Source organism: Scomber scombrus, chromosome 14 (assembly GCF_963691925.1).
Source record: "Scomber scombrus chromosome 14, fScoSco1.1, whole genome shotgun sequence".
Taxonomy (NCBI): Eukaryota; Metazoa; Chordata; class Actinopteri; order Scombriformes; family Scombridae; genus Scomber; species Scomber scombrus.
The window spans coordinates 26,547,226-26,571,537 of record NC_084983.1 but is presented as its reverse complement, the minus strand read 5'-3'; the positions used below and the strand labels follow the sequence as shown (position 1 = coordinate 26,571,537).

Sequence of the window (24,312 nt, the reverse complement as noted above, 5' to 3'; positions counted from 1 at the left end):
TCAAGGAAGGAAGGGAGGGAGAAGGAAGGAAGGGAGGGAGGAAGGAAGGATGGAAGAAAGGAAGAAGGAAGGAAAAGAGGGAGGAAGGAAGGAAGGGAGGAAGAAGGAAGGAAAAGAGGGAGGAAAGAAGGAAGGGAGGAAGAAGGAAGGAAAGGAGGGAGGAAGGAAGGGAGGGAGGAAGAAGGAAGGAAAAGAGGGAGGATGGGAGGAAGAAGGAAGGAAAGGAGGGAGGGAGGAAGGAAGAAGGAAGGAAAGGAGAGAGGAAAGAAGGAAGGAAGGAAGGAAGGAGGGAGGAAAGAAAGAGCGAAGGAGGGAGGGAGAAAGGAAAAGAGGAAGGGAGGAAGGAAGGAAGGAAGCTGGGGGGGAGGAAAGAAGGAAGAGAGGAAGGAAAGGAAGGAAGGAAAGAAGGAGGAAGGGGGGAAGGAAGGACAGAAGGAAGGGAGGAAAGAGAGAGGAAGGAAATAAAGAGAGAAGGAGGGAGGGAGGAAAGAAGGAACAGTCAAAACAGACGGGATTAATTTGACCCGGGAGGACGACACAAAGGTTAAATGAAGTCATTATTAGTATAAGTCCACTTAAATACACTGCAGGTGATAAAATATTTATTTATATTTATAAAAATATTCAGTCTTACTTTTGGTTAAAAAAAATGGTGCAAATGTAATTTCAAATAACATAAAACAAACAAAAATGTCTCTTTCTCCTCCCACCTCCCCTCCACAGATGTAATACATATTAAGGACAGCAGGGGGAGACCTTCAACCATACATATCCATAAAGTACTCTTACACCCATCAAGGTATTTCATCAAATAATATCATAGTAATATAATAAAGTAAAATGGCTGTAACATAGACATTAACTTCTTCAAGATGTTATTTTATTGGTTTTATTTTATATGTTCAAATCACTGCTGACATAAGAGATCCTGCTGGAGACATTTTTTAAAGTTGGGTTTCATTTTTTTTTATCTTGTACACCAGGGGAGTCAAACTCTTCTTCATTCAAGGAAGGAAGGAAGGAAGGAAGGAAGGAAGGAAGGAAGGAAGAAAGAAAAGACAGTAAGGAAAGATGGATGAAAGAAAGGAAGGAAAGAAGGAAGGAAGGAAGGAAGACAGTAAGGAAAGATGGAAGGAAGGAAGGAAGGAAGAGAAGACAGTAAGGAAAGATGGAAGGAAGGAAGGAAGAGAAGACAGTAAGGAAAGATGGAAGGAAGGAAGGAAGGAAGAGAAAACAGTAAGGAAAGATGGAAGGAAGGAAGGAAGGAAGAGAAGACAGTAAGGAAAGATGGAAGGAAGGAAGGAAGGAAGGAAAGACAGTAAGGAAAGATGGATGAAAGGAAGGAAAGAAGGAAGGAAGGAAGGTAGGAAGGAAGACAGTAAGGAAAGATGGAAGGAAGGAAGGAAGGAAGAGAAGACAGTAAGGAAAGATGGAAGGAAGGAAGGAAGAGAAGGAAGGAAGGAAGAGAGTAAGGAGGGAAGGAAGGACGGAATGAAGAGAAGACAGTAAGGAAAGATGGAAGGAAGGAAGGAAGGGAGTAAGGAAGGAAGGAAGAAAGGAAGGAAGAGAAGGAAGGAAGGAAGGAAGAGAAGACAGTAAGGAAAGATGGAAGGAAGGAAGGAAGGGAGTAAGGAAGGAAGGAAGGAAGGAAGGAAGAGAAGGAAGAGAAGACAGTAAGGAAAGATGGAAGGAATGAAGAGAAGACAGTAAGGAAAGATGGAAGGAAGGAAGGAAGCGAGTAAGGAAAGAAGGAAGGAATGAAGGAAGAAAGGAAACACAGATGGAAGAAAAGAAGACAGGAAGGAAAGTGGGCCGGATTGGACTCCTTGGCGGGCCGCATGTTTGACACTCCTGTTGTACACGAACAGAATGAGTCTCTAACATGTTTTAAAAACATGTTTTGAACAAATGAAGTCAGTAGAGATCTGTAAAACATCACATTTAAGGTCAATGAGGGGAAAAAATCCATATTTTATGTTGTCATGGCCTCAAAGAGGAAGGAAAAGCAAAATAAATGGATTTTTAAATAACACTTTCTCTGTGTGACCAAAACAATTTTCCAGATTCCAGTCCCGGACCTTCTAGTTTCAATGTTTATGAACTATGTGCTTCTCTCTCTCTCCTCTCTACCCCAACCGGTAGAGGTAGATGGCCGCCCACTTTGAGCCTGGTTCTGGTTCTGAGGTTTCTTCCTGTTAAAAGGGAGTTTTTTTTCTTGCCATTGTCACTAAGTGCTGCTCATGTGGGAATGTTGGGTCTCTTTAAAATTAAAACCTGAAGAGTTCGGTTTAGAACCTGCTCTATGTGTAAAGTGCCTTGAGAAAACTTTGTTGTGATTTGGCGCTATACAAATAAAGATTGATTGATTCCTTCCTTCCTCCTTTCCTTCCTTCTCTCCTTACTCCTTTCCTTTCTTCCTTCCTTCCTTCTTCCTTTCCTTCATTCTCTCCTTACTCCTTTCCTTCCTTCCTTCCTCCTTTCCTTCCTTCTCTCCTTACTCCTTTCCTTTCTTCCTTCCTTCTTTCCTTTCCTTCCTTCCTCCCTCCCTCCCTCCTTTCCTTCCTTCTCTCCTTACTCATTTCCTTCCTTCCTTCCTCCTTTCCTTCCTTCTCCCCTTCCTCCTTTCCTTCCTTCCTTCCTTGACCTGAGGACAACAGGAAGGTTAAATAAAGGTAATGGAATACAATTGTTCTAAATAGTACATTATTTAATATGTATCATTCTTTTGTGGTTACACCATTTGACATTTTCAGGACCATTCAGTCTTACTTTTGGTAAAAAATGGTGCAAATATCATTTCAAATGATATAAAACCAACAAAAATACTAAATGTACATTTTAACAAACCTGATGCTGCTTTTAAAACTATTTTAAAGACATTTTTTAATTATTTCATATTAATAATAAGGATTATATTTTGACTTATACATCACTTTTTCTTAAGCTCATCATTGCTCATCAATCACAGTGACTTATCTAAGCAAAGAGAGGAAATAAAGATTGATTGATTGATTGAGCCAGGATCCTTTAACAAGACTCTACTGATGAATACTGTACCGTGTAGTTGGGGTTTCCCGGTTGAATGCGTAGCTCGGCCAGGATCCAGATACCGTTGGTTAGTTTGAGGGACTGGTAGAGCATATCCTGGCCTTCTACGTTCCTCTTTGCAATGGTGTAGATGTTGTTATTCTGCAACTTCCCTGATACTGTGTCTGCAAAGGAACAGAAGAAATAAAAAAATGTCTTCACTCATCACTCAATGCATTTACAGGATAAAGAGAAACACACACTACTGGAGCTGTAATCACTATACTGTAGGTTCTATAATACTAATATATGCACCGACTATAGAAGACTCTGCTACTGGAAGATGGTTTATCAGGGAGCTGGTGGTAAATTAGCTTTATAAGGGGGGTTTTAAATATGACAGACAACCTTCAGGTTTCAAGTAAACCTGACCAGGTGTGCTCTATAACACATCGAGGGTTATTAGCCAATCAGCTGCAAGGATAACAACGGTACAATCATGAGCATCTTCTAAAAGGAAAGAAGTTGGAGGCGTCCTTCAGGTACAGAGGAAGAGGAAGTAATGCTGACGTATCCTGAGATAAGCATGGAGGTGGAGAAAGAAAACATAAAAGAGAAAGAGAGAGATGTAAGGGTTTTTAGATGAGTAGTAAGAGGAAGTCATTAGATTGTGTCCATGTGGTTTAGTCAAATTTTAAAGGGTTAAAATGATAAAATAAACGTATGAATAACTTGCACACATTCTTTTTTTGTGGACCCAGCATCAAATTTCTGCTTTTAATCCATTTTGAGAGAATATATTAGAGGATTATGGCAAAAATGTCTAAGTGGTGTAACCATAAAAACCTTCCTTCCTTCCTTCCTTCCTTCTTTCCTTCCTTCCTTCCTCTTTTCCTCCCTCCCTCCTTACTCTTTTCTTTCCTTTCCTTCCTTCCTTCCTCCCTTCCTCCTTACTCTTTTCCTTCCTTCTCCTTTTTATATTAACCCTCCTGTCGTCCTCCCGGGTCAAATTGACTCCATCTCTTTTGACTGTTCCTTCTTTCCTTCCTTCCTCCCTCTTTCTTTAATTTTTCCTTTGTTCTTCCCCTCCTTCCATACTTCTTTCCTCACTTCTTTCCTCACTCCTTTCCTTCCTTCTCTCCTTACTCCTTTCCTTCCTTCTCTCCTTACTCCTTTCCTTCCTTCCTTCCTTCCTCCTTTCCGTCCTTCTCTCCTTACTCATTTCCTTCCTTCTCTCCTTACTCCTTTCCTCACTTCCTTCCTCCCTCCTTTCCTTCCTTCTCTCCTTACTCCTTTCCTTTCTTCCTTCCTTCCTCATTTCCTTCCTTCTCTCCTTACTCCTTTCCTTCCTTCCTTCCTTCCTACTTTCCTTCCTTCTCTTCTTACTCATTTCCTTCCTTCCTTCCTTCCTTCCTTGACCTGAGGACAACAGGAGGGTTAAATAAAGGTAATGGAATACAATTGTTCTAAATATTACATTATTTAATATGTATCATTCTTTTGTGGTTACACCATTTGACATTTTCAGGAGCATTCAGTCTTACTTTTGGTAAAAAATGGTGCAAATGTCATTTCAAATGATATAAAACCAACAGAAATACTAAATGTACATTTTAACAAACCTGATGCTGCTTTTAAAACTATTTTAAAGATATTTTTTAATTATTTCAATATTAATAATAATGATTATATTTATACATCACTTTTTCTTAAGCTCATCAATCACAGTGATCCATGTGACTTATCTAAGCAAAGAGAGGAAACTTCAACAGGTCAGCTGGTGTTTATACTGAAGTGTGAAATGTAAGAAAATCAGCTTTTAAACAGACAGTAACTTGCATTCAGGCAGCGAGGACGATCTTTTTTCTCCCTCTTTTACCTGCATTGAGGTGGCATTCCTTTATCTGGTACTGAAGCTCATTTTCATTAGGAATGTCTTTCCAGGTAGCGAGGAACACCTGTCGCTCTGGAGAAAACACAAAGAAACACAGAACCAACTTGTAAACAATGATAATAAAGAACAAATATCCACACGGAGAAACACTAGGCATTATAATTGGATGGTTGATGCAGCTCTAAGTGGGTTTTTATTGGTATAAATTAACTGTATTTCGTGTTTTAAGCATAGACTGTATATAAGAAATGGACGTAACATCTGTGACGTCACCCTTTGGTTTGTGGACTGCTGCTCGGAGGCCAATAGTATCGGATCTGAGCAGCACCATCTTGAATATTTCCGGTGCATGCTGGGAAAAATAAAAACACGGATTCTACTTATATGGGCATCAGGAGGAGCATGAGGCGCCCTCCTGAACCTGTGAACCAATCAACCTGTCAATCACGACGTAGCCACGCCCTAATGCATACCCTGCTTTATCGTCACATATAAAATCAGGGAGGCCAAAATGTCCCAAATGAACATCATACTGCATTGAAGAAGGCTTTAAACTAGCGATTGAGACCATAAACACATTTTGAAAACGTTTACTGAGGTTAGAAATCAAGTGAGAAGTTGGTGAATTCTCCATTGACTTGTATAGAGACGGAAGTCCTTTTGACACCAAAGCGGTCGCCCCCTGGTGGCCTTTTGATAGAATGCAGTTTTAAGTGACTTCCGCGTTGGCATCATTTCAGAGGACCGGGACTACCCGCCTGGTTTTAAGGAATCACTGCAGCCTTAAAAGTATATTTTCTGAACCATTTTACACTCAATCTGATATATATATATATATAAAGTCGTGAGTAACAATCATACCCATTTTTCCATCCTCGACGAAGAATATGTTGAGAGGGATGAGTACGCTGAAGTAGAAAACGTCGATGTTGTTCTTCACAGCAACCTGTGTACAATAAACAGAACAATAGATGAGCTTCATATTTAGATAACTTATATAAAACAGTAATATTTCACACTTTATATCATGTGACAAAAGAAATAATAGTTTATTATGACTTTGAATATATCAGGAAAGTGATTCAGTGTGGATTAATAGAAAATAAGATGTGACCCAGTGACTTATGTGCCTCTTTTTCCCTTGTAAAAAACACACAAACCAACCTAAAAACAACATCTTTTGGAGTTGTTAGGAAGGTGAGCTAGTTTCCAGTTCTGGTTGTAAGCTATCTTTAATTTATTGCTTTTCTAGACGCAAAAGAAAAGTCTCGATACTTTTCTGTGTCAGCACTTTTTATACCACCTTAAATCTCTTTAAAACACCTTTTCATACGTTCTGATTACTAAAGCCCGATTTCCACTGGGTCCGTCAGCGGCACGTTATGGCTGCGCCGCGGCCACCGGAGCTGATAGGTAACACTATAATCAATGAGAGTGTTTCCACCAGGAGCGTCTCAGCAACGTCCCAGCAGCGGCTCTCCGTGCCGCAGCGCTATCAATCTGCAGCATTTCTATTTTTGACGTAGTCGTTTCTAACTCGCTCAACAGAGCAGATTGCACCAGACAGGAAGTCAGACACAGAATCGTCATAATAAAACTTCCGTCCCCTTTCAAAATTAAACACAATGCGCAGATCACAACCTCACATCCACATTACGTCATAACCGGTGGCCCCCAGGTGAGCAGTCAATCGATCAGAGGGTCTCGGAGAATTGGTCCGAGAAGAAAAGTAACCAGTTGTTTCTTGTTGTTGACTTTATACACCCAGTTTGCGTGATCTCACGATTATCACGTGATCTCGTGCGAATACTGCTGGCTTGCAAGGCACAGCACCGCTGCAGTAACGCTCCCGGTGTGAGTTGACGCTGGGCAGAGGACGGAGCAAAACTGTGGCGCAGCCGTAACGTGGCGCTGACGGACCCGGTGCAAACCCGGCTTAAGTATGAATTGTCTATAATAAGGTAAAATTAGTTGATTTAGTTGTTTCTTTGCACTCGTGTTGGCAAGCGAATCCACTTAAAATCTGAATCCTTTCTGATAACAGCAATAAATCAATATTATATCGATATCTTCTTAAATATTGAATATCATAATATGCTGATATGGAATAAGTGTCTTTTCCTGCTTTTTAAAGGCTGAATTACAGTAAAAACGTTATTATTTTCTGAGCTTAACAGACAGTTCTATTATCCGCCTTTATCCACTTACTCATTATATTCACATTACTGATGATTATTTATTAAAAACCTCATTGTGTAAATATTTAGTGAAAGCACCGATAGTCAGGTCAAATATACCAGCCCAACTTTCTGATCCTTTATCAAATATGGAAGGAAAATATATGTGTGTGTATGTGTATCAATCAATCTTTATTTGTATAGCGCCAAATCACAACAAAGTTTTCTCAAGGCACTTTACACATAGAGCAGGTTCTAAACCAAACTCTTCAGGTTTTCATTTTAAAGAGACCCAACATTCCCACATGAGCAGCACTTAGCGACAATGGCAAGAAAAAACTCCCTTTTAACCCTTATAAGGTATTCGGGTCTGTGGGACCCGTTCTCAGTTTTTAGCTTAAGAAAGGTTGCAAAATTGGAGTACCCAACACTATATGCACCCACATTCCCACACATGTATATATGTATGTATATGTGTATATGCATATATGTTGTTGTTTTTTAAAAATTTATATTTTTTTGCTATAATTTCTATTTTGCCGTAAACCCCTGCCTATTTGTTTTGTTTCGCTATTTCAACATGTTCGAAATAAACGTAACTATAAATATTATCAGTAATTCAATCAGATTATCTGTTTGGTCATTAAATTGAATTTGAAGACAAAAAAGGCCAAAATAACCACAATTCAAAGATTTCAAAGCATTAACATACTGTGTGTTTTATATTTCTCTTTTGCTAATAAAAGAAAAAAAGAGCGAGAGGAGATAAAAGATTCGATAAAAGCCAGAACCAGATATCACACACTACCTCAGACTCAGCTTCAAAAGGCTGAATACTTCCAACGCTGCCACAAAACACACTGATAATTAAGAGACAATAACCAATCATAATAATTAAGAGCTTCTTCTGTACCTGAAGATTATTGAGCGGCTCCATCTTCATGACCGGCCCGATGGTGTTGATCGGCAAAGAGACCTCGATGTTCTGGCTGGGCATCAGCGGAGTGTGAACAGGTAGAGGACTGGTGGGAATCATCCCGAAACTACACGGAGAAGAAAAAAGAAGAAAAACCAACATTAAGCTGCTAGTTTGTTATTGTGTCTGCTTGATCCTTCAGTGCTTTATTCCGGCTGAGAATAATATCTTAATATCAATATCCCAATAAGAAGATAAAGATATGTGGTGGGTTAAATGTCTCACTGACCTGTTCTTGTTGAACTGGACAGCGAAGTCGGTCATGTGTTGCAGGGCTTTATTGGTGAAGCTCATGTCCATGTACATGTGACCCTGACGGCGAGAGAAAGTTCCAGAGATCTCCAAACCTTTAGCTTTCACTGCAGGCAGCCACACCTGCAAAATAAACAATACATTATAATATATATATATGTGTACAGCAGTGAGTCAAAATGTTTAGTTTATATTCTTTTATTCATTTCAATGATACTCTCTGTGGTTTCAGCACATGGGACAAAAAAGGGGAAGTTTTTCAGGTTTTCCATCCACAAAAATTTAATCTAGCTGCAACAGAAAACATCCAGCATCCTTCCTTCCTGTCCCCCTTTCCCTTACTTCCTTCCTTCCTTCCATCTTTCTTGCCTGCCTGTCTTCTCTTCCTTCCTTCCTTCTTTCCATCTTTCCTGCCTGTCTTCTCTTCCTTCCTTCCTTCTTTCCATCTTTCCTGCCTGTCTTCTCTTCCTTCCTTCCTTCTTTTCTTCCCTCCTTCTTTCCATCTTTCCTGCCTGTCTTTTTTCCTTCCTTCTTTCCATCTTTCTTGCCTGTCTTCTCTTCCTTCCTTCCTTCTTTCCATCTTTCCTGCCTGTCTTCTCTTCCTTCCTTCCTTCTTTTCTTCCCTCCTTCTTTCCATCTTTCCTGCCTGTCTTTTTTCCTTCCTTCTTTCCATCTTTCCTGCCTGTCTTCTCTTCCTTCCTTCCTTCCTTCTTTCCATCTTTCCTGCCTGTCTTCTCTTCCTTCCTTCCTTCTTTTCTTCCCTCCTTCTTTCCATCTTTCCTGCCTGTCTTTTTTCCTTCCTTCTTTCAATCTTTCCTGCCTGTCTTCTCTTCCTTCCTTCCTTCTTTTCTTCCTTCCATCTTTCCTGCCTGCCTGTCTTCCTTCCTTCCTTCCTTCCTTCCTTCCTTCCTTCCTTCCAGGAGCTAGAGAAGCTGCTGCAGTGCTTTTTAAAACTCATGTAATTTCGGCCTAACCCTACTGAGACACTTTAAGGATTTATGAAATTTGTGAATTTCCTTCCATCTTTCCTGCCTGTCTTCTTTTACTTCCTTCATTTCTCTCTTCCTCCTGCCTTCCCTTCTTCCTTCCTTCTTTTCATACCCCCTTCCTTCCATCTTTCCTGCTTGTCTTCTTTTACTTCCTTCCTCTCTTTCTTCCTTCCTTCTTTTCTTCCGTCCTTCCTTCCATCTTTCCTGCTCGTCTTCTTTTACTTCCTTCCTCTCTTTCTTCCTTCCTTCTTTTCTTCCGTCCTTCCTTCCATATTTCCTGCCTGTCTTCTTTTCATTTCTTCCTTCCATCTTTCCTGCCTGTCTTCTTTTCCTTCCTCTCTTTTTTCCTTCCATCGTTTCTGCCTGTCTTCTTTTCCTTCCTTCCTTCATCTCTTTCTTCCCTTCTTCCTTCCATCGTTTCTGCTTGTCTTATTTTCCTTCCTTCCTTCCTTCCTTCCTTCCTTCCTTCCTTCCTTCCTGTCTTCTTTTCTTTCTTTCCTTCCTTCCATCTTTTCTGCTTGTCTTATTTTCTTTCCTTCCTTCTTTCCTTACGTCCTTCCTTCCATCTTTCCTGCTTGTCTTCTTTTCATCTTCCCTTCTTTCCTTCCATCTTTCCTGCTTGTCTTCTTTTACTTCCTTCTTCTCTTTCTTCTTTCCTTCTTTCCTTCCGCCCTTCCTTCCATATTTCCTGCCTGTCTTCTTTTCATCTTCCCTTCTTCCTTCCATCGTTTCAGCTTGTCTTATTTTCCTTCCTTCCTTCCTTCCTGTCTTCTTTTCTTTCTTTCCTTCCTTCCATATTTCCTGCCTGTCTTCTTTTCATCTTCCCTTCTTCCTTCCATCGTTTCTGCTTGTCTTATTTTCCTTCCTTCCTTCCTTCCTTCCTGTCTTCTTTTCTTTCTTTCCTTCCTTCCATCTTTTCTGCTTGTCTTCTTTTCTTTCCTTCCTTCTTTCCTGCTGGTCTTCTTTTACTTCCTTCCTTCTTTCCTTACGTCCTTCCTTCCATCTTTCCTGCTTGTCTTCTTTTCATCTTCCCTTCTTTCCTTCCATCTTTCCTGCTTGTCTTCTTTTACTTCCTTCTTCTCTTTCTTCTTTCCTTCCGTCCTTCCTTCCATATTTCCTGCCTGTCTTCTTTTCATCTTCCCTTCTTCCTTCCATCGTTTCAGCTTGTCTTATGTTCCTTCCTTCCTTCCTTCCTGTCTTCTTTTCTTTCTTTCCTTCCTTCCATATTTCCTGCCTGTCTTCTTTTCATCTTCCCTTCTTCCTTCCATCGTTTCTGCTTGTCTTATTTTCCGTCCTTCCTTCCTTCCTTCCTGTCTTCTTTTCTTTCTTTCCTTCCTTCCATCTTTCCTGCCTGTCTTCTTTTCTTTCCTTCCTTCCTGTCTTCTTTTCTTTCTTTCCTTCCTTCCATCTTTTCTGCTTGTCTTCTTTTCATCTTCCCTTCCATCTTTCCTGCTTGTCTTCTTTTACTTCCTTCCTCTCTTTCTTCCTTCCTTCTTTCCTTCCGTCCTTCCTTCCATCTTTCCTTCTTTCCTTCCATCTTTCCTGCTTGTCTTCTTTTACTTCCTTCCTTCCTTCCTTCCTTCCTTCCTTCCTTCCTTCCTTCCTTCCTTCCAGGAGCTAGAGAAGCTGCTGCACTGCTTTTTAAAACTCATGTAATTTCAGCCTAACCCTACTGAGACACTTTAAGGATTTATGAAACACTTGTAAACTATTTTCTAGTGTCCCTGAGTCACTTAATTACCATGTTTCATTTTCCTGCATGTAACTTCTCAGCCTTTAAGGTGAGAAATACATCTATTACTGAGACTTATAAAGACTGTAGTTGTGTTTATGTGAACTCACTGCTTTTGGGGCAACGTAGCCTCCGGTAGTGATAGCCATTCCTGTGGAAAGCTCAAACAAATCGTTGAGGCCGCTGCTGACAGCCGGAGGTGCGGGTGTTGGTGACGGAGCGAAAGTACTGGGCACAGACGACGGGATGAAGTTCTGTCCCACCTAAAACAATCACACAACAACAACAACAACAGAAAAACACACACAAAAAACACATAATTTTAATTGCTGTCATTTCAGAAAGCGTCATGATGATGCTAGAAAAGTAATCATGCCAAATGTTCTTCTTGCATAACAGGAAATGATTTAAATAAACAAAAAAGACAAATACATTTCAATCAATTTATATCATGAAAAAAGCCAAAGCCCCTTATGACAGACAAAAAAAAAATCAAATGTGAGGTGAGAGTGGTTTTGCGTGTTTTAGCCCATTAATTACAACACTATGATGATGTAATCACTGTTTGCTAATACAGAGAGATAAACAGTGTGACAAACTGTCAAAAATGTTGCCAAATTTATATTATCTCAACCTTTTATTGGACTAATCGTGATTTGCAACCACTCGAAAATGCAATAAAGTGCATTTGTTGCTGCAATTTGGTGAATAATGAAAGTTAAATTTGCTCTTCAAGATCAAAAAAATTGGAGGTTTCCAGACTTGGAAATGGGATAAAACATACAAAACATCTGTGTCATCTTCTATTTTAAGTTATATGAGATGTGAAACAAGAGAAACCAGGATTAAAAAGAGTGTTGGTGGGTTAAAATAAGAAAAAAATTTAAAAAATAAAAAAAACTCTGGAAGCGTGCAGCATGCAGGTACAGGCAAAGCCGCCAAACAGAAGGGCTTGACTTACTGCTGGACTTCCCCCAACACCTCCGCCCAGGTCTCCCCCCAGCTACAGGAGAGAGGAAGAGGCACACCCCCAAAAAAAGACAGACCAAAACACACAAACACACACACAGACACAAACAGAGACAGAGATGTTTCTTAGCAACCGCAACCCATCAAGAGGAGCACCCTTCAGTTTCTGGGAAAACAGCAACTCTGCACGGTTATTGTTAGACAGTGGAGTAAAAACATCTGCAAGAAGATTATTATTATTATTATTATTATTATTATTAAAAAGAAGTCCAGATATTCCAGCAAGAAATGTAACTCCATGTTGGGGAGGAAAAAAAAGCACCATGTTGCACCAAGCTTTAAGCTTAAGGCAGGTTATTAATATGTTAATGTCCCACATGTATTTATTCTGGATATTTAACATGAACATTTATAGTGATATTTGATGTTTTTTAGATTGCTCTTGTGTTGTGTTTCCTGCCTGTCTTCTTTTACTTCCTTCCTTCTTTTCTTCCGTCCTTCCTTCCATCTTTTTCTTCCTTCCTCTTTTTCTTCCCTCCTTCCTTCCATCGTTTCTGCCTGTCTTCTTTTCCTTCCTTCCTTCCTCTCTCTTCTTCCTTCCTTCTTTTCCTTCCTTCTTTCTTTCCTGTCTCTCTTCTTTTCCTTCCTTCCTCTCTCTTCTTCCTGCCTTCCCTTCTTCCTTCCTTCTTTCATCTTTTCTGCCTGTCTTATTTTCCTTCCTTCCTTCTTTTCTTCCCTCCTCCCTTCGATCTTTTCTGTCTGTCTGTCTTCTTTCCTTCCTTCCTCCCTTCTTTTCTTCCATCCTTCCTTCCATCTTTTCCGCTTGTCTTCCTTCCTTCCTTCCTCCCTTCTTTTCTTCCGTCCTTCCTTCCATCTTTCCTGCCTGTCTTCTTTTCCTTCCTTCCTTCCTCTCTCTCTTCTTCCTGCCTTCCCTTCTTCCTTCCTTCTTTTCTTCCTTCCATCTTTTTAATGATCCGGCCCTCATGAGGTTAAATTAGGTTTTATATGTTGCCCTTTAATGAAGATGAGTTTGACTCTCCTGCCTCAGTTTCCTGGTGATGACCATGAAACAGCCTCAGAGCTTTTAAACTACTGTATGTTCAGAATAGTGCAGAAAAATAGATATTAAATTAAATAATTGTAGGAAAGTTGCAAAGATTAAAAAGATGAGGTTGATGTTATTCCTTACAAACTGTTCAGGGTCAAATTTTAACCCATTTTTTATATTTAAGAGCTGTAAAAACACCATGAAACATTTCTTTTAGTCAGACCTTTCCCTCATGTGACCCACAGAATAGAACAATGGAAGTAAAATGCATCTTTTATTTTATTTTTGTGCAGCTGATACACGTTTTTATATATATGCAAATATACAAGTTTGATCTGCGTTTATATAAAAAAAGAACCCATCAAAAATCTGCATCAGTCTTCTTTCCATCCTTCCTTCCACTCTTTCTTCCTTCCATCTTTCCTGCCTGTGTTCTTTTCTTTCTTTCCTTCCGTCCTTCCTTCCATCTTTCCTGCCTGTCTTCTTTTACTTCCTTCCTCTTTCTTCCTTCCTTCTTTTCTTCCGTCCTTCCTTCCATCTTTCCTGCCTGTCTTCTTTTACTTCCTTCCTCTCTTTCTTCCTTCCTTCTTTTCTTCCGTCCTTCCTTCCATCTTTTTTGCTTGTCTTCTTTTCCTTCCTTCCTCTCTCTCTTCTTCCTGCCTTCCCTTCTTCCTTCCTTCTCTTCTTCCCCCCTTCCTTCCATCTTTTCTGCCTTTCACCTTTCCTTCCTTCCTTCCTTCCATCTTTCCTGCTTGTCTTCTTTTCCTTCCTTCCTTCCTTCCTTCCTTCTTGTCTTCCTTTCCTTCCTTCATCTCTTTCTTCCTTCCTTTCCTCCTTCCTTCCATCTTTCCTGCTTGTCTTCTTTTCCTTCCTTCCTGTCTTCTTTTACTTCCTTCCTTCCTTCCATCTTTTTTTAATGATCCGGCCCTCATGAGGTTAAATTAGGTTTTATATGTTGCCCTTTAATGAAGATGAGTTCGACTTTCCTTCCTCAGACGATAGGAGTGTTTAATTACAGCTGTAGAGATTTAATGCTGTGAGCTGACGTAAACAACTTATTGTCCTTTGATGAAAAAAAGATGAAGATTGCTCGAGATAAGAGACGAGGAAGCACAGTTTATATTATAAATCTCCAGAATCATCATCATCATGTGTGTGTATATATTTGTGTTTAAACTCACCAAGCTGTCCAGACCTCCACCCAGCAGATCCACTGCACCCATCTGCATGGAGGAGACCTGGGGCACGTTGACCGGAGGACCCAGGTCCAGGTTGAGCAGGTCACCCAGCAGGTCTCCCTGGCTCGGGATGACGTGTGGCTGATCCATGGCGGCCGCTGGTCCACCGCTCACTGGGCTCTCACCAGTATCGATGCTGTGGTGGGAGAAAACCGAAGTACTGGTAAGAGGAGAAAATCAATCAATCAATTAATCAGACTTTATTTATTTATATATAGCAGCTTTTCATACAGGCTAGTGGCTTTACAATTAAATTAAGAGACAAAACTTGAGACCAATAAAATAATTAAATAAATAAAATAATTAAATAAATAAGTAAAATAAAAGAGAAAGGGTTGAAATAGGTTAAAAAGACAAAAAGTTAAATAAAAGATTAAGTTTAATAAAAGTAGGACTAGAACTAGGTTAAAAATTTGATTAGAAGACAAATAAAATAATTAAATAGAGAAGTAAAATAAAAGAGGAAAAAAAGGGTTTATTAAAAGAGAAACAAATAGGTTAAAATAGATTTAAAAAGATAAAAATATAATGATAAATTATTAAAAAAAAGATAAATGATTTAAAAAAAGTTGAAAAAATATAAAGATAAAAAATGGAAAACATCAAAACAAATACAATAACGTAGAATAAAAACACTGTAAAACAAATTTCTACAAAAAAAAAAGCAACAACAGAAAACTCAATGCAGAAAACAACGAGGTAGAACCACTGCCAATATACATATAAAATACACATACTCATTCATGGACTGAGATGATTCACTAGTGTCATATCAGAGAGTAATAACAATAATACTATCATGTCATAATAATAATAATAATAATAATAATAATACTGCAGTCAGGAGTGAATATTGTCTTCTGCGTTATGGGAAAATGTGAGCATGCATCTGATTTTGATCACTTTCAGGACATTTAAAACACTATAAATATTATTAAAAAATGGGTTTGGATATAACTTTAAAGTGTTTATTTCATAGTGTCTTTAAATCCATTTAAATTAAAGTCAAATTCAAACTAGCAGCAGACTGGAAACACCATTCTGCTTCAGTTACGGCTGTTAATTATAATTTCTCCTTATAAAATGAGTATTAATAGACAGAAATTCCTTATAAAACAAGACTAATGCACACTGTGGACAATCACTGAGAAAATGAATCATTCAATTCATGATTTCCTGTTCATAAGCAGCGCTGGAAGTCACTGAGACATGGAGCAACGTCTCCAGGGTGTTGGGCAATGAAACCTAAAAATAAGACTATAAAAAAATATGGACTGCATTGCTCTGTGTCGACATGTATTATAGATATTATACGACTATGACTTTGTGTTATCTGATTATAAATTGATGCTACGAGTATTGCTCAAGAGCCTGAGATCTAAACTGGTGATTTCTTCAGGCACATATACTGTATTTTGTTGCATCGTCTGGACCGAGTGTCAACAATGCCAAGCCATACTCACTATTATAAAGTGACATATATAAGGCACATTGGATAATTAGGAGGCTTTTAAAGACACATGCACTAGTCTGTAAAGCCTGGAGGAGTGATTACAGTACTTAAATGGATTCCTGACTATTGCTTAAAGATAGACTAGAAACATTGGGAACCTACCACCCAAAATTAAAGCTCAGATTTCTGATTATTATAATCTTGTGATGAATTTGCATATCAAGTTTTCCAGGATGCATGACATGATTGCACTGCCAGACCTCTCTGAAGGTAGGTAGATACTACATTTTAAGGTTTTTAGTGATATTATCTATCATGCATTGTACCTGGATAGTTTTTTATGATAGGTATTCTTTCTGAAAATGTTTAATCTATCAATATACGTTCATGCATACTGCAGGCAGAACAGTAAAGATGCTAATTAAATGCAATGAAAGAGACATTATCGATATGTTTTTGTGGGAAGGGTTCTGACCTGCTGTGCTGGACAGGAAGATGTTTCCGGTGGATCCCATGGCTTCCCTCCACAAAGGCGCTGGGCGGTTTGTGATAGACGGAAGCCAAGGAGCCGATGTGGCAGATCAGCTCGTCCAGCAGAGTGGGCTCGATCAGATCCGTCTCCTCTGAGATCAGGGGCTTTTCTGACAGCACCACCTCCTTGGCGGTCACCGGGTCGGTGGACAGCAGGCGCCAGTAGATGTAGCCCCTGTCACGCAGGTCGGGGTTGTCAGAGTCCTGCAGGAGAGTAGAGGGAGAGGTTAACACACCAACTGTACTTTAAATTAGTTTTCTTGCTTCTGATTTAAAAAATCAGGAAAGGAATCAGATCTCGAGGAGCACAGTTATGGCGCTTTTCCACTATAAAGTTCTACTTGGCTCGACTCGACTTGGTTTGGTACCAGGAACGACCTTTTCCATTTCTCTATAGTACCTACTCAACATTAGTGGGGTCGTCATAGCAACGGCTGCATGAAACTGCTGTGACTTTGTTTTATACTCCAAACAATGGAGGACATGGAGGCGATGGTGTACTTGCTGCTGTATGAAGCTTTCTGTCTCACATAAAGCAAGAGAAGAAAAACTAATCTCTGTAATGCTGAGGAAGGAAGGATGGAAGGGAGGTAGAAGGAAGGAAAATGAGGAAGGAAGGGAGGAAGAAGGAAGGAAAGGAGTGAGGGAGGAAGGAAGAAGGAAGGAAAGGAGGGAGGGAGGAAAGGAGGGAGGAAGGAAGGAAGGAAGGAAAGGAGGGAGGGAGGAAGGAAGAAGGAAGGAAAGGAGGGAGGGAGGGAGGAAGGAAGGAGGGAAGGAAGGAGGGAAGGAAGGAAAGAGGGAGGGGAGGAAGGAAGGAAGGAAGGAAGGAAAGGAGGGAAGAAGGAAGGGAGGAAAGGAAGGAAGGAAGGTAGGAGGGAGGGAGGGAGGGAGGAAAGAAGGAAGGAGGGAAGGAAGGAAAGAGGGAGGGGAGGAAGGAAGGGAGAAAGAAGGAAGGAAAGGAGGGAGGGAGGAAGGAATGGAGGAAGGAAAGGAGGGAGGGAGGAAAGGAGGGAGGAAGGAAGAAAGGAAGGAAAGGAGGGAGGGAGGAAGGAAGGAAGAAGGAAGGAAAGGAGGGAGGGAGGAAGGAAGGAGGGAAGGAAGGAAAGAGGGAGGGGAGGAAGGAAGGAAGGAAGGAAAGGAGGGAAGAAGGAAGGGAGGAAAGGAAGGAAGGAAGGCAGGAGGGAGGGAGGGAGGAAAGAAGGAAGGAAGGAAGGAATGAAAGAAAAGAGGAAGGGAGGAAAGAAGGAACAATCAAGACAGACGGGGTCAATTTGACCCGGGAGGACGACACGCAGGTTAAAAATGCCGGGTTTGATTCTTCTGTGGGACGGCTCATGACTCTTCCAGCGACTCTCTGACCAATCAGTGGCCGGCAGTTTGTTGACGTCACATTTTTAGTATCGGCTCGGCTCGCTTGGAACCTCGGCAGAGCAGATACTAAAAAAGGTACCAGGTACCAGGTACTATCACTATGGAAACGCAGAAAAAACAGAGTAGAGTCGAGCCAGAACTGTATAGTGGAAAAGCGCCATTAGACCAGCTGTTACCATGATGGTAGCTAAAAAGAAAAAGTATACAACATGATCTAGCAGTTAATTAATCAACCATGAAAGTGATGATGTAATAAAACAAACAACATCCTGCAGCAGCTCCCTGTGTGTGTGTGTGTGTGTGTGTGTGTGTGTTTGTGTGTGTGTGTGTTTTTCACCTGAGTGGCCAAGCTGAGGACCTGCTGCACCAACTCCTGAGTCTCCGTCGGCTTCTTCAGGAAGAGTTTGACGATGGCAGTCAGCAGAGTGAGCTGGACCTGTCAATCAAAGCACACGCTGTTGTAATTATTGTGTTATATTATTTTCCCAAAGTCCCAGCTGCCTTTCCTCGCTGTGGGAAGTTGAAACAAGACCAAAAAAAAAAAAATGGAAATGTATATGCAAAAACTGTGGGCTTAGCTGATTATATTGATTACAATTATAATGCATATGGAAAATCCTTTGTACATGGCCTGTGCTCCACAACAAAGCAGATATTTACCATGTATAACTGGGTATTTGGGTTTCTAATCAGCTTTTTGCATGCATGACAAAAGACTAAAGATAGAGAAAGTACAGCGTGGAGCAGCTGGATGAAGGAAGGTATCATTAAGACGGAGCAAAACATCCTGATATTTAAAACAATTCAGTCTGAAGTCCATCTACCCCCTACCTGGGTGCTTTCATCGTGGAAGCCCTCGAGGAAGCTCTCCAGCAGCTCGTCAGCGTTGTCGATCCTCTCAGCGTACTCGCCAACGATCCAGATCATGGCGGCACGTGCATCGGGCTCGTCCAGAGAGTCCAGGTTCTCGCAAAGTGTGGCGATGATGCTTTCATACCTGAAGAACAGCAAAATAGACTTAATGGTAGATTGATATAGATCTGGATGGAAAGAGCAGGGATTGGTTAATACATTGTTAAAAAGTTCTTGGTGGGTTCAGTGGGAAACGTACTTGTTGGGGTATTTGCGGAAGATGTCCCTGATGACGACGATAGCCTCCTGAACAACATAGTTCACCTTGGTCTGGATCAGGTCCAGCAGAGTGCTGACGCAGCGCTCAGCTGATTGCTAGAGAGGAACAGGACAAAGACACCATGTCGTCAGCACTCGGTGGAAGATAAACAGTCCTCATATATCATTTAAATATGTTTGTGAAGAAGGAGACTGAATGTCAACAAGAGACAAGACATCAACTAATAGACATATTGTTGATATCATGGATGTACACATAGTCAAACAAAGCCACGCTAGAGCAGATTAAACATGGATTCAAAACATGAAGCTCTAATTCATCACATCGAAACTTCAGCTAAGACTACTGAGCATCTAAATCTTCAGAGTATTTTTTTTAACCTACATGTAACCAGGACAGCAAAAAACCTGACAAACCTGATCAATATTTCTCAATAGGAGAGTATTATTGTTGCAGCAAGAAGGTTCATGCATGCAAGAATAAAACTGAGAATCATTGATTGTTGCTTTGAAGCTATAAACTTGTTTTTCATACATTTGCAGGAACCAAATAACAAGAAGAATCAACTGTTAAATAACCACAGAGGGATGGGACAAATAGATTTTTATGAACGTCTCTTTCTTACATGACATGATGATATTTCTACTGTCTCAGGCTTCTTGTGACAATGAATGAAGTGAATTAGGTTCTTGTGCTGCGATGCACATTATGAGTTTTCAGCGTAAAGATCAGTGGCCATCTTTTTTTCTTACCTCCACTTTGATGGCGCAGCGTCCGATGGCTCGTACAGCCTTACGCACGAAATCAACATCCACCTCTGTTGCGTACTCCTTCAGCTCAGCCAGCACCTGCGAAAAGGACATAAAACAGCAGTGAAATATATCGTTATTGTATCTAATACAACATCACACACTGATATTCAACAGCTGGTTTATTGATTTATTTTCACTCTGATCTCTTTAACAAAATTATAGGTTTTAACTCAGCCGTCTAATAACAATTGACAGCAAGAGATAAACAATAAAAATCTATTAATATACTTAATTTGAATGCAGTATATGTGGTAGTGTCTGCAGCAGCTAATTACATAATAACAGCTGATAAACTAATAATTTTGCCCGTTTTAAACTATAATAAAGCCAATAACGTAATAAAGAAAGAGACAATAGTAAGACCATAGAAGTGTGAAACTTTATATCCAATGAATGAAACTTAAATAAAGTGATATTAGTATATTATTACGTTATTGGCTCCAATTATTACATTTATAAAAGGCCTTTTTTTAACCTAGGCAATAACGTAATAACTTATTATATTATTGGTTCAGAAATGTTATGATATTATCGCTTTATTACATTTAAAACAGGCAAAATGATTACGTTATTGGCTGCTACAGGTGTATATATACAAGAAAAAGCATCATGACATAGTGGTTTAACATAATTTTAAAAAGACACTACCACTTTAAAATTCATTATATGTATACAAACTAAACCCTCTACCCTTAATACCTTTTATATTAGTTACTGTAAAGCATAATTCTTCATTATTAGAGTATTAATGTAGCATAATCATCCTCTCTACTTAAGATCCCATGTTTTAGTGTTTTAATACCTGAGCGATGTTGGCCTGAGAAGCCAAGCGGATCATGATGTCCAGTTTCTCCAGTTTCACATAGATCGGGTCGTTGTACTTGACGAAGAACACTTTGATCTCCTGCTTCAGGATCTCGGGCCTGAACACATGAAAACATTACATTTAGTAATATTAAGACTATAGTAAGAGTTGATCCATGAGAAAAAAGTAACAGAGGAATTATTAATCTATTCAAGGTCTAGATATTTACATTATATTCAGGAAGGAAGGAAGGAAGGAAGGAAGGAAGACAGGAAGGAAAAAAGACCCACACACCTTTTCTGGACGATGAGGTTGATGTTCCTCAGAGCCACGTACTGGACCTCAGGCTCTCCGGAGAGCAAGGTGACCAGAGGTGGAGATAACTTCTTCAGCAAGGTGTTGTAGTAGTCGGAGTCCTTCGGCAGCAGCTCCAAGAACTTCATCAGCACCTTGACGGCCGACAGAACCACCGCGGAGTTGGCGTGAGACAGCCGGGGAGTGACGCGCTCGCAGATGCTTCGAAGAGGAAAAGAAGAAAAATCTATTAGTAGGATGAATCTGGTGGTGAAGTGAGAGTGTTGAGCATTTAACTTTATCTTTTAATCATTCTTCTTTAACCCTCCTGTTGCCCTTGAATCAAGGAAGGAAGGGAGGAAGAAGGAAGGAAGGGAGGAAGGGAGGAAGAAGGAGGAAGGAAGGGAGGAAGAAGGAAGGAAAGGAGGGAGGGATGAAGGAAGGAAGGGAGGAAGGAAGAAGGAAGGGAGGAAGGGAGGAAGGGAGGAAGAAGGAGGAAGGAAGGGAGGAAGAGAGGAAGAATGAAGGAAAGGAGGGAGGGATGAAGGAAGGAAGGGAGGAAGGAAGAAGGAAGGAAAGGAGGGAGGAAGGAAGAAGGAAGGAAAGGAGGGAGGGAGGGAGGAAGGAAGGGTGGAAGGGAGGAAGACGGAAGGAAAGGAGGCAGGGATGAAGGAAGGAAGGGAGGAAGGAAGAAGGAAGGAAAGGAAGGAGGAAGGAAGGAAAGGAAGGAGGAAGGAAGGAAGGAAGGAAGGAAGGAAGGAAGGGAGGAAGGAAGAAGGAAGGCAGGAAAGGAGGGAGGAAGGGAGGAAGGAAGGAAAGAAGGACATAAGAAAGAAGGAAGGGAGGAAGGTAGGTAGTAAGGAAGGAAGGAGGAAGGAAGGACAGAAGGAAGGAAGAAAGGGGGATGGAGGAAGGAAAGAAGGAATGGAGGAAAGAGAGAGGAAGGAAAGAAAGAGAGAAGGAGGGAGGGAGGAAGGACAGACGGAAGGAAGGAAGAGAGGAAAGAAGGAACAGTCAAAACAGACGGGGTCAATTTGACCCAGGAGAACAACACAACGGTTAATATCATCAATCATAGCAAGAGCTGACTTCTTGTATATAAATAAATGGTCAAATCACCCAAAAAACAAGCATATTTTTATCAATAAGTCAAATGAAATCAAGTCAAGCTGGTTTCATTTGTCCAGGATTTTAAATATCTGTCATCTTCATTTCAGATGTTAAAGTCAACAATAAGACATGTGGTTAAAAGCAGTTAAGAGTACATGTTGAATCATTTATGATCAGACATTTACAGCGAACAGAGAGACGTGCTTTAGTCAGGAGATAAAGAAACGATTATGTCTCCATCGATTAATTACGCTGAACTAAAATCAATGTGCAGAGAGGCTTGGGCTGATTAATTAATATGAAGTTATATAAGAGTAAAGTAAGTAAGAGTGAAAGGCAGAGTGATTATATTATAGTTTTAAATGTAAAACCGAGTTCAGGTCCTCTGAAATGAGGCCAACGTGGAAGTAACATCCGTGACGTCACCCATTGGTTTTCGGACTGCTGCTTGGAAGCGAATAGTATCGGATCTGAGCAGCGCCATCTTGAACATTTCCGGTGCATGCCGGGAAAAATAAAAACAGGGATTCTACTTATATGGGCATCAGGAGGGGCATGAGGCGCCCTCCTGAACCTGTGAACCAATCAACCTGTCAATCACAACGTAGCCACCCCTAATGCATACCCTGCTTTATCGTCACATATAAAATCAGGGAGGCCAAAATTTCCCAAATGAACATCATACTGCATTGAAGAAGGCTTTAAACTAGCGATTGAGACCATAAACACATTTTGAAAACGTTTACTGAGGTTAGAAATCAAGTGAGAAGTTGGTGAATTCTCCATTGACTTGTATAGAGACGGAAGTCCTTTTGACACCAAAACGGTCGCCCCCTGGTGGCCTTTTGGGAGAATGCAGTTTTAAGTTACTTCCGCGTTGGCCTCATTTCAGAGGACCGGAACTCCCCGCCTGCCTTTTACCCACTTTGTCATTATATCCACATTACTGATGATTGTTTATCAAACATTTCATCGTGTAAATATTTATTGAATCTCTACATTATCGTTGTAATATCGATATCGAGGTATTTGGTCAAATATATCGTGATACTTGATTTTGTCCATATCGCCCAGCTTTAAGTTAAATGAATTATCTTAAAATTGTCAGGAGACTCAGCGACAGTCTCTTCAATCATCTGCAGTCGGTATAACGGTCAATCGGCACGAGCCTACACTCCATACTTCCTTCTATAGCTTGTTACCTTTGGGCCTCACGCTCATCTTTGGGGTTGTAGTTGGACAGGCAGTCCAGGATGAAGATCTGTCCCCACTCTGTGCACTCGTTGAGGGCCGTCAGCAGCTTGTTGATGTTCTGGGGGTTGAGGTCCAGCAGGTTGCTGTTGGGGTGAGACTCACTGATCTCCGACAGGGCAGCGACTGCATTGGCCACAACCTGAAGACGGACGTGGGTGAGAGGGGCGTTAAAGGATGTTATGCTGTTTGGATTTGATGAAGAGAGCAGTAGAAATAAATAAATCTTTTAGGTAATTCAGGTAAAATAAGTATTAAGTACTGAAGAGTGGACGGCAAAGGTCAAAATGTTTATCAGAAGTTTCCATGGTTGTCTCGGCACTAAATAACATCCTAACAAAATAATGGCGCTTTTCCACTATACAGTTCTAGCACTACTCGGCTCGACTCGACTCTGTTTTTTTTGCGTTTCCATAGTGATAGTACCTGGTACCTGGTACTTTTTTAGTATCTGCTCTGCCGAGGTTCCAAGCGAGCCGAGCCGGTACTACAATGTGACGTCAACAGACTGCCGGCTTTCCTTCCTTCATTCTCCCTTCCTTCCTCCCTCCCTCCTTTCCTTCCTTCTCCCTTCCTCCCTCCCTCCTTTCCTTCCCTCCCTCCCTCCTTCTTCCTTCCTCCCTCCCTCCCTCCTTTCCTCCCTCCCTCTTTTCCTTCCTTCTTTCTCCCTTCCTCCCTCCCTCCTTTCCTCCCTCCCTCCTTTCCTTCCTTCCTTCCTTCCTCCCTCCCTCCCTCCTTTCTTTCTCCCTTCCTTCTTCCTCCCTTCCTTCTTTCTCCCTTCCATCCTCCCTCCCTTCCTTCCTTCTTCATCCATTCCTTCCTTCCTTGACTCAAGGACAACAGGAGGGTTATTGTTTGTGTCGCGTATAAAATGAAGTCATGTTTCGTGCAGCCGTCGCTATGACGACCCCGCTCACGTTGAGAAGGTACTATGAAGTAATGGAAAAGGTTCCTGGTACCAAACCGAGTCGAGTCGAGCCGAGCAGTGCTAGAACTGTATAGTGGAAAAGCGCCAGATGTGTCTGATTGTGTCTGATTGTCTTAGCATGAAATGACCTCCTAACAAAATCAGCTCCAGGTTGAAAGTCTCTGTCCATCATCGTCTTTAACACCCACCATAGGATTTGAGTCAGCGATCAGATCTCTCAGGGAGTCCAGGAAGCCTTGGTCCTCCACCATCTGGGCATTGATGTCATGAAGCTTAGCCACGCACACAGCGGCCGTCTTCCTCACGTACGGGTCTTCATCCTT

General features: G+C 40.9%; 1 protein-coding gene across 3 annotated transcripts in view; it reads right to left on the bottom strand.

The window, feature by feature from the left end:
- ap2b1 (adaptor related protein complex 2 subunit beta 1) overlaps nt 1-24,312 on the bottom strand; it is a 30,714-nt gene that overhangs the window by 3,152 nt on the left and 3,250 nt on the right. For 2 of the 3 annotated variants that reach the window (XR_009927086.1, XM_062433280.1), the window contains exons 4-20: nt 24,178-24,312; nt 23,013-23,203; nt 20,701-20,922; nt 20,404-20,524; nt 19,542-19,637; nt 18,769-18,884; nt 18,489-18,654; nt 17,995-18,093; nt 16,231-16,490; nt 14,246-14,462; nt 12,009-12,050; nt 11,158-11,310; nt 8,304-8,449; nt 8,012-8,141; nt 5,783-5,867; nt 4,907-4,993; nt 3,058-3,212 (exon numbers count right to left, since the gene is read on the bottom strand). The exon at nt 24,178-24,312 is cut by the window's right edge and continues 111 nt beyond it. Coding sequence is in view for 2 of the 3 variants with exons in the window: in XM_062433280.1 (XP_062289264.1) it covers nt 3,058-3,212; nt 4,907-4,993; nt 5,783-5,867; nt 8,012-8,141; nt 8,304-8,449; nt 11,158-11,310; nt 12,009-12,050; nt 14,246-14,462; nt 16,231-16,490; nt 17,995-18,093; nt 18,489-18,654; nt 18,769-18,884; nt 19,542-19,637; nt 20,404-20,524; nt 20,701-20,922; nt 23,013-23,203; nt 24,178-24,312 (2,421 nt within the window). In the remaining variant the exon portion in view is untranslated. The remainder of the gene's footprint in view (nt 1-3,057; nt 3,213-4,906; nt 4,994-5,782; nt 5,868-8,011; nt 8,142-8,303; nt 8,450-11,157; nt 11,311-12,008; nt 12,051-14,245; nt 14,463-16,230; nt 16,491-17,994; nt 18,094-18,488; nt 18,655-18,768; nt 18,885-19,541; nt 19,638-20,403; nt 20,525-20,700; nt 20,923-23,012; nt 23,204-24,177) is intronic. The other variant, XM_062433282.1, reaches the window with a different exon arrangement.